We start from the raw sequence: 9,547 nt of genomic DNA on the forward strand, positions 1-9,547 counted from the left end.
TAAGTTTTGATCACGGTAAAAAACAGAAACCCGAAAGAGCAAAAGACCCATTTTCACGATCTTTTATGTGTCTGCTGCTAAAATTTTCTGAGGGCCGACCTTTCCCTCTACTGTTAACCGAAACTACGCCGTCACCGAGTTGAACATCTTGAGCCTCGCAATGGTCAGGGTGCAATCCCATCACCGCATGAGGCCTGAAACATCCGAGACCGCCCATCAGAAAGCGGACGCGCCCACGGGCTCTCGTGGACTGGAATAGACGAATGTAAAGCGAAATGTCGTCAGAGAAGGACTAGTATGCCCCATCAAGCACTATAACACGGCGTCCTTTGATTCTCCGGGTCCGGCCCTGCGGATAGTTTCTATGGGGTGCGAGAGTTGCCCCAGACCCTTGTTCTATGAATCACTAGTGCGCCATGGTAAAGCTCCCAGTCTCGGGCAAGCGGAAGCAAAGTCTTCGGCTAACTTATTCGCATGGGCATTAGTTGTTGAGGGCTAATCGTAGCCTCCGGGAACTCCGTCCCACTTTGCCCAATAGCGTCGACTACTCAACTCTTGACACATTCAACCACGAGGCAATCATTCTCCATACGATCCCCCACACGGCAAAGAGCTGTGTACCCCAAAGACCCGGGGTACGAGCGATCCGGGGCTGCACGGATCACCAGTACAGAAAGGGGGAAGCCATATAAGACGTTATCCTTTCCGGGTGATGTTTGTCCTCGCCTCGTTTGACAACATCACCGTTACGCAACATTGTGCTGTGGTTCCTAGGTACTCAGCCATCACAGAAGATTCAGCTATTACTTGTTCAATCCCTGGAGTTTCCTTAGAGACACTAGGTTCAAAATGGGTTCGAAAGTCGAAAAAACGAACGAAAACCCTGAAGGTCCGACTGCTGTGGCTTCTGAAGTCGGTGAAACCACCCACTTGAGCAAGGCTACCCATGATGAGGTTTTTGGAGAACTGACTGAGGATGGCCCAAATTTCCGCAACGTGCGTCGACTGCCCGAAATCTGGACTCTTGAAACATGACTGACAAGCACTTTTCTTTAGGTGGGCTGGCTCGGCACATCCGTCCTAATGATGAAGTGTCAGATCGGCCTGGGCGTTCTTTCGATTCCAGCTGCCTTCGACATCCTCGGCATGGTCCCTGGAATTATCTGCATGCTGACCATTGCCATCCTCACGACTTGGGGCAGCTACGTCGTTGGCACCTTCAAGCTCAACCACCGCGAAGTCTATGGTATCGATGATGCTGTTGGCATTATGTTTGGTCGTGTCGGCCGGGAGGTCTTCGGAGTGTGCTTTGTTCTATGTAATCAAAGATCGCGACATCGCTCTTACATGTTCAATTCTGACTCAAGCATTAATAGTCCTCGTCTTCGCTGCCGCTTCCGGCATGCTCGGCATCTCTATCAGCTTCAATGCAGTCTCAACTCACGGAGCCTGTACTGCCGTCTTCGTAGCAGTTGCGGCCATCATCGCCATGTTTCTCGCAAGTCTTCGCACCCTTGACCGCATAAGCTTCATCGCATGGGCTGGTCTCGTTTCAATTTTGGTCTCGAGTACGTTTCGCACTCTATTCCCTCAGTGTCTGGGGTTTGGTTCATGCTCCGGGAACCTCCTATCACTTTTTCTCAAGTACAAGATCTTAACGGTGGCATAGTTCTGATCGTCACCATTGCTGTGGGCGTCCAAGACCGACCTGACGAGGCGCCTGACGGGCCCTGGTCCTCTGACTGGAAGACTGTTGGAAATCCAACTTTTACCGAAGCTATATCCGCTATATCGACGTTCATTTTTGCATATGTCGGCACGCCATTTTACTTTCCAATCGTGGCTGAGATGCGAGATCCTCGCCACTACGCCAAATCCATGCTCCTCTGTCAGACCATCGTCACCGTTACCTACATCACAATTGGGGTAGTAGTGTACTACTACTGCGGCTCTTTTGTTGCTTCACCGGCTCTTGGGTCCGCAGGAAAGCTGCTCAAACAGATCAGCTACGGGATCGCTCTCCCAGGGCTTATTGCCAGCTCAACCTTGAGTACCCACGTGAGTCTCCATACTTTCGTCCACGATGATTTCTGACAACGTCAGTTTGCGAGCAAATGGTTCTTCGTCCGCATTCTCAGACAGTCAAAGCATCTCGCGGGGAACACCTTTACTCACTGGGCGACTTGGTTCGGGTGCGTTTTCAGCGTTGGCGTTGTGGCATACACCATCGCTAGCGGCATTCCCATTTTTGGCGGGCTAGTGGCCTTGATTGGCGCATTGCTTGGCACTCTCATGTGTTTCCAGCCTCTGGGGTGCATGTGGCTTTATGATAATTGGAAAGGCGGCGAGGTTCAGTCACTTAAGTGGGTGCTTTTAGTGGCTTTGAATGTCTTCATTATCGTTTCCGGCACATTTCTGATGATCGCCGGCACGTACGGCTCCATCACAGGCATAATCGCCTCCTACAAGGCTGATGGGGGATCGAGGGCTTGGTCCTGCGCGGACAACTCTAATTCGGTGTGATTTGCACCATTTCCACTGGTAGAGCCATCAAATGTCGAGCAAGGACATCGATGAGAAGGTCTTGAGATACACATCGATCATGATACTAGGACTATAGCGGACCTCGAAAGGAAGAACCAGCGCCATAGTGTCCAAATTTCTCTTCGCCTTGATGGCTTCGTGATATGTCGGAAGACTCCTATGATAGCAGCTCAGTGTGTTGTCCTTCGTGGTCATGCGAGCCTTCCGTTAATGGCAATGGATGGCACAGTATAAGTCGTGTCCAATGAGTCATGGTCATATCCAAACTTGTGAGACATTGTCAGCGTTCCAGCCACGCAGGAGTGTAGGTATGGTACGGAGAAGAGAAATGCCCAAGTTCCGCTCACGTGACTAAGATGTTTTTGGCGATCTTGCCTGAGGTGCGTTACCTGGCTTGCCAGGTACTTAGTGCGGTAGGTATTGATTGAACACTCGGGGCGGAATCCGCTCACGTGCTCAGTTTCCCGGCCCAAGACAATGTCCCCATAATCCTCCCACCGTCCCCATGGCTCCGGGCGCGGCGACACGGTACACACCTCTATTCGAAAACTCCGCCCATATCCCAATCGACCCCTGCTGCCCAACATGACTTCTCACATCGCCCCAGGAGATCCAAAGACACGGCAGGCCTGTGAGCCTTGCAGGTAAAGACCTCTCGTCTAAAGTCTTCTTGCTATGGCAAGCCCCACTAGATTGTCACGTACGCACTTACACACCAAACAGGCGGAAGAAGACGAAGTGTCCCGCAGAAAAGCCTGCTTGCTCTTTCTGTATCAGGCTCAAGCAACCATGCCACTACTTGCCCAGACATCAGAGAACTGTGGATGTAGATGCAGGCCGGGTCACAAAATCATCCGAGTAGCTCTCTCCCCCAGCCCCTTGCGATGATAAGCGCTGTCGCAACTGACATGTGCAACTACACAGTTCATCGATTAAAAGGGTTAGAAACCTGGAGTCTAAAGTTGGCCAGATTTACGACATCCTACAGTTCGATCTCTCCCTTGCCGCTGTTGACCTCAATGGTCAAGCTGATGCTTTCTCATCAGATCACTCACCAATCCGGGCGATGACGGCAAAACACTCCAAAGCAGCTCTAGGTCTTCGCCTGGCCGCGACTTGAGGCGCAACTCCTCGGCCAGCGAGTCTAGCATGGTTTCCCCGTCTCCCAACTTTGCGTCGAGCCCGATATCTCAGAACAACATATGGTGGGTACCGTGGACGCAGTTGAACCACGGCCGCGGCGAGGTTGCAAGCTGATTCCGACTCCTGCAGGTCTCCATCGAACCCGAATCCGCCTGCTGAAGTGATCGACTGTATTCTTAGTATCTATGAAACCAAGATCTACTTCCAGCCGTTGCCACTTTTTAGGCCTCTGGACCTTCGCAAGAGAATATCAGGCTTCCCCGAGTTCCTTCGATGGAGCCTTTTCGCCTTATGTCTTCGTTACTTAGACAACCCCTTCTACAACGGCAATGAAGCAGCGGCGTCCGTATTCTATATGAATTCAGCACGAGAATCCGTGACTAGGCTAGCTGCAGAAGGCAAGGCAGACCCAGAAGTTGTCCAGTCTCTCTGCATCTTAGTACTTTGCGACATTATGAGTAGGATTCCCGCCCAACACCATGTCGGCCGTTTGAGCTGACCTTGTACCGCAGACAGAAACTCAACGCGAGCTTGGATGTCTATTGGAACCGCTTCACGATTGGAGACGCTGCGCGTATTGAGTCGACAAGCATCGACGGCAGCCCCCGATACCGAGGATGATGACGCTGATGCTCGATGTTACTGGAGCGTGTTCATCCTTGAAAAGGCCTTCTCCCCCACATATTCTGTTCTCAGTAGCCAGGATGACGCCCCGGGATTACCCTCCAATCCTTGCCTGCCGCCAGGTGTCTCCGAGCCGGCGTTGGAGGCGGTCCAGACCGGCCTCCAACAGAACCAGGACCCCAAAGCAGGAATCGTCTCGCCGAGCGTCCAGATCATTTCCATCTGGGGAGATATCTGTGCATACTTGAGCAGCATTCGCAAAGGGAAGACGGAAATCCCGTGGTCCTCCAACTCAACGTACTCCCAGATCCAGGTCCAGCTGCACCAGTTTGAGCTGGATCTCGCACCTCCCCACCGGTTCGAGAACATACTAGTCAAACACCGCTCTCCGTCCGAGCTTCATTCTAACAGAGAATACTGGTCGCCGTGGACGATCATGCAGCTCTCATCCCACGCAGCCCTCGCCGTTCTCAACCATCCTTTCCTCCACCTAGTGGCCTTGCGAGGCCGCGAGTGCAGGGCTCAACCGAAGCTTTTCATGCAACACATCATTGACCAGTCACTTTTTCATACCGGATGGGTGATCCGTTTACTACAGACCTTTGAGGAGATGGAACTGGAGATAAACGACCCCCTGATGGGGCATCAGGTCGCAGCCACGGCAATCATCCCCTGTCTGTTCCAGTTTTCCCAGGATCAACAGATGGCCTCCAAGGCTCGCGAGGGCCTGTACCTCTGCGAAAGATTCTTAGAACGCCTCTCCGTCAAATGGCCGCACCTACGGCACAAGGTGAGGCAGCGTCGGAGCGCGGCGTCGTCCGATCGGCAACTGACATGGCCTTAGTTGAACATTCTCCGCCAGCTTCAGTCGGCTGCCGAGAGCCGACCCGATAGTTCCACCATAACATTTGATCCGGGGTATTTCTGGGACATTCTCGTGTCGCCTCCCTCCTACGGCGCAAGCGACGGCTTGTCGCCCTTCGCAGCGATGTCCGCCGCCGACGATCCGAGATCTACGCTCCATGTCACGACGAAATTTGTGCAGCCCTGGCCGGACGAGCAAACGCGACTGGTCAGCCAAGTTGATCCGCCGTTCTTCTCACAGCCATCGGGGACCAGCGACGACCAGATTCTGCTCGACGACCTGTTCTCGCAGTTCCAGGTGTACGATACGCTTTGGAATCTGCCAGACGTGGGGTTTCCCAACTCCAGGATGTAGCGATCAGAGGCCGAGCCACGACAAACAACCAGGATGTCCCGGATCTGTTCGCTTTTCAAGCACGCGATACACTGGCGCCGCGCAGTATGCTTGTTGCGCGGATGGATCCATGACACTAACCAGAATCCAGGCAGCTGGTAAGGTCGCTCAACGGCCGCAACAAGCTGAGCACCGGCCGGTCGGTCTAGGCTTCCATTGATTGTAGACAATTTGATTCAATACACGCAGCTCATGGCCGCGTCGAACTTATCTCAAACAATCAGCGACGTTCGTTGGCAGCCCTACGACGGACCCCTGCTCCAGGCAGCAGCACGAGATCAACGCATGGAAGGCTTCGCCTGGAAGCCAAGATTCCTCTCGATGAACTGCCAATCGGGAGGTCGGCGCCCTGCGGCACAGCATACGGATGCGGGCACAACTTTCTACATGATGCCGAGCATTACATCATGACGGCGAGACGGCCTCTCTTCTCATTGTATAAATATTGCGTCCTCATGCAGCGCCGCCCTCTTGAGCTTATGAGCTCCCTCGACCGAAATACCCTTTTCCAAGCTGGGAGCAACTCGTCGATATGCGATTCATCCGAAACATTGTGTCCTCCATCCTATTGGGCTTGGCAGCGGCATCATACGACCCGGCATTCGACTCGGAATGCGCCAGCGACGGTATCTGCCTGTCGTCGTTCAAATGGTGCAGATACGACGCCTTCAGCCCCTCTGGCGATGATTGCGACTGGCCACAGGGCGCCAGCTCATTGTGGGCAAGCGGCGCCGGCGCCAGGACGGCCCTCTTAGAGTCTGAGTATGGGTACGACATTGCATGGCGGGCATGCGAACGGGTCGCTTCCCGTGACGATCCGTTGGCTCAGCAGCTTGCCGGACGAGATGCCGGGAAGGGAGGATGACCAGGGCTTGCGCACCATCTACGCTACGAGTGAGTGTGTCCTCTCCACCCTTGTGCTCCAGAGCCCTGCGCGGTTGAGGTTGGTCCACGGAGAAGACGAAGAAAACTGACGCAGGGCCGGCGCAGACCTGACTGCCAACAAGAAAATGTCGGGCACATACCGCTTCACGCCGCAGACGATACTAGACGCGTACCGCGCGAACCCCATGCCCGGCATCACGATGGAGGCGGCGTGGCTCATGGCCCGCACCCGGCGGAACGTCATCACCATCTCGCAGCCGAGCGCGTCATCGGATGCGCCGGCCGACTCCTCGCACAACTTTCTGCTAGCGGATGCGGAATTCGACCAGGTACTCGCGGACAGGCGACAGGCGTCTGCGCGGGACCTTGCCGCGAGCCAGAAGAGGTGGGGGATCGGTGTCGGCGTCGGTGTCGGGATCGGCCTGCCGCTGGTCGTGGCGCTCACGTGGATCGCGGCGTGTCGTAAGGCGACGGGCAGGAAGGTCTGGAGCGTGCGATCGTCTGACAATGTCCAGTTTGGCAGGGCGAGTGCGTGAGATGGGAGGTGTCGTGGGCCGTATGGGGTCTTACTGGGTAGAGCGGTCTGTTTTTGGTGCGAGGTATAGGTTGATTTTCGGCATGGATACCCAAGCCTAGTATCTCGACGAGATCTGACGAATGATGAAATGTAATGACGACTGATGCGACTGGAGGTGATTGTTGAATATGGGTTGTGGATGATCGCTCTGTCATGGTCTCTCGTGATGTTACCTACACGCCTCTGATTTGGGCTGAATGTCTGCCATCAGTCGTTTTATATCCGTGATTTTTGTTGCATTTTTTTCTTACTATCCGACACGTACAATTTATTTCACAATGCCATGCGGGTGGTTTTGTTGTCCGATAGTTTGGCAGTCATTTGGGAGCCAGCAGATATACTGCGAGGTTCGTTATGGCAGGCTCTAGTCATGTGAGCGTGGGTGGCTTGCCGTGGCTTGCCGTGGTCAATCCAGATGGTGTGCTCCCATGCCAATGAACAAGACATCCATTGGCCTAGCGGTACACTTAGTGGATGACCCCTGTGGCACAGGGGGTAGTCCCCAGACGCAGGCGCAGACCAGCAGTCTGGTCGCTGGATCGCTGGATCGCTGGATCGCTGACTCAGCAGGTCTCGTCACCAGCAACCATCAGTCGCATGTGCAGCAGCTGTGTAGTGTGTAGGTAGTAAGGCACCTAGGTACTGTAGCACCATGTAGGTACGAGGAGGTACGAGTGCTCGGAACGCAGCTTCCAAGGAACTTGCCAGAGCAGGCGCGAAAGTGAAATCCACAACACCACGACCGACACCATCTTTTCTCTATCAACCCACTTGTCACGTCGCGTCGCCAACCCAGCCAGCCATCGATCAACCTCGTGCCGGCTCGGGCTCAGCCATCGCAGTGCCCTCTGCATCTCGAGATACCCTCGCGGAAGGTTCTGCCTATATCTCCACCACGTACCACAGCTTACAGGGTCACATACATCCCCACGTACTACAAGCAACGACGCGACTTCCCCCCCTCCTCATCCACCATGGCGAAACCTAGTGACGCCGCAGCAACGACGCCACGACTGCCTCACACCAAGCAAACGACACTCCACCGCCCGCGACCCGGTTCTTTCAACATGCCTGCCACCTCACAGTCGACCCGCCCTCCCAAGCGCTTCAAGTCTGTCGCGTCCGACGACGGCGCGTCCGGGCCCGTCACCTCGTCCAACTTCACCGCCCCCCACAAGCGCACCATGGCCTTCGCGTCACCCGTGCGTAGGCCGCCATCTCGCGACCTGGGCTACAACCCGCGCGCCGCCTTGGCCTCTGCCGCTCCTTCCCCTTCGGACGGCCACGACAAGTCTCGGTCCACCTCGGTCGACGCGGTGCCCGTCGCGCCCCTGGCTCCCATGGCGCCCATGGCGCCCATGGAGGACGATGCGCCCAAGCCCCCGCCCACGCCCACGCCCCAGCCCGACGTCCCCGAGGAGCCCGCCTCGATCGGCGGCGCTCTCTGGAAATCGGTGCGCAATGTCCTTGGCGGCGGCGGCGGCGGCAGCGGGAACAATGCGACGCCTGAGCCGACGAGCCCGTCTGCCGCGGCCGGACGCAAGAGGGCGTTCAAGGATATCGAAGAAGCTGAGGAGCCTGCGGCGGACGAGGCCGATGCAGAGGCGCCAGAGGAGGCCGAGCCTGTCGCGACATATAGCGCCACGGTCACCGAGACTGTTGTGAAGACGGAGGGACCTGCAGGCGAGACGATTGTCGCGACGGAGGAGACGGTTGTGGAGGAAGTCGAGGTCAAGGCGAACAGCACGGCTGTCGAGCTCGAGGACCAACTTCGCGAATCGCTTGAGGGCACGGTGGAGAGCCCTCGGTCGGCTAGAGGTGCGCCAGCCATTTCTGTCAGTGTCAATAGAACTGTGACTAATATGTCGCTAGATGTTCCTACTGGTGCAGACGTGGCAGATGATGTCGGGACGGAGGAAGTCGAGACGGAGGAAGTCGAGACGGAGGAAGTCGAGACGGAGGAAGTCGAGACGGAGGAAGTCGAGACGGAAGAAGTCGAGACGGAGGAAGTCGAGGTCAATGGGGAAGAGACCGCGCAGCCAGACCAGGTTGCCGAATCTGCTGTGGAGGAGGCTCCCGAGGAAACCGCCGCCGACGATACCAACAAACCAAAGGCGGAGACACCAGTGGCTCCAGAACCAGCTGCTAGCGACGACACATCCAAGGCCGAGACCGGAGCCAACAACGGCGAAACCCTGCAGCCCATGACCAAGGACGGCGCGGAGGTCTTCGAGATGAAGGACATTGTCGAGCACCGCCAAGCCACAGACGACGAGACCCTCTTCGAAGTCCGCGTCAAGTGGGACACGGAAGACCCCGAAGAGCAGTTCTCCTGGGAGCCAGAGGCCAACGTCCAGGAGGACGCGCCGGCCGCGCTGTGGAAGTACTGGCGCTCCGTCAAGGGCGGGCGCGCCGCCGCCATGGCCGACCCGGATATGTGGCACGTGCTCCACGTCGCTGGCCACAAGGTCCAGCCCGACGGCAGCGTGCTCCTCCACGTCGCATGGATTGGATCG

General features: G+C 56.1%; 4 protein-coding genes across 4 annotated transcripts; all 4 read left to right on the plus strand.

Annotated features, from left to right (window-relative positions):
• Window positions 1–849: 849 nt before the first annotated feature.
• Window positions 850–2,523, plus strand: VDBG_02685 (neutral amino acid transporter; the record flags this gene model as incomplete). Its single annotated transcript, XM_003006500.1, has 5 exons — window positions 850–996; window positions 1,057–1,318; window positions 1,377–1,568; window positions 1,670–2,058; window positions 2,104–2,523. 5 exons carry the CDS (start codon window positions 850–852, stop codon window positions 2,521–2,523), a joined length of 1,410 nt encoding a protein of 469 aa, XP_003006546.1.
• A 1,699-nt stretch (window positions 2,524–4,222) lies between these two features.
• VDBG_02686 (conserved hypothetical protein) lies at window positions 4,223–5,530 on the plus strand (the record flags this gene model as incomplete). The annotated part of the gene is made up of 2 exons (XM_003006501.1): window positions 4,223–5,101; window positions 5,156–5,530. 2 exons carry the CDS (start codon window positions 4,223–4,225, stop codon window positions 5,528–5,530), a joined length of 1,254 nt encoding a protein of 417 aa, XP_003006547.1.
• A 571-nt stretch (window positions 5,531–6,101) lies between these two features.
• VDBG_02687 (predicted protein) lies at window positions 6,102–6,990 on the plus strand (the record flags this gene model as incomplete). Its single annotated transcript, XM_003006502.1, has 2 exons — window positions 6,102–6,337; window positions 6,549–6,990. 2 exons carry the CDS (start codon window positions 6,102–6,104, stop codon window positions 6,988–6,990), a joined length of 678 nt encoding a protein of 225 aa, XP_003006548.1.
• Window positions 6,991–8,371: 1,381 nt separating this feature from the next.
• VDBG_02688 (predicted protein) lies at window positions 8,372–9,239 on the plus strand (the record flags this gene model as incomplete). The annotated part of the gene is made up of 2 exons (XM_003006503.1): window positions 8,372–8,866; window positions 8,904–9,239. 2 exons carry the CDS (start codon window positions 8,372–8,374, stop codon window positions 9,237–9,239), a joined length of 831 nt encoding a protein of 276 aa, XP_003006549.1.
• Window positions 9,240–9,547: the final 308 nt, after the last annotated feature.

This window comes from Verticillium alfalfae, genomic scaffold (genome assembly GCF_000150825.1).
Source record: "Verticillium alfalfae VaMs.102 supercont1.3 genomic scaffold, whole genome shotgun sequence".
NCBI lineage: Eukaryota > Fungi > Ascomycota > Sordariomycetes > Glomerellales > Plectosphaerellaceae > Verticillium > Verticillium alfalfae.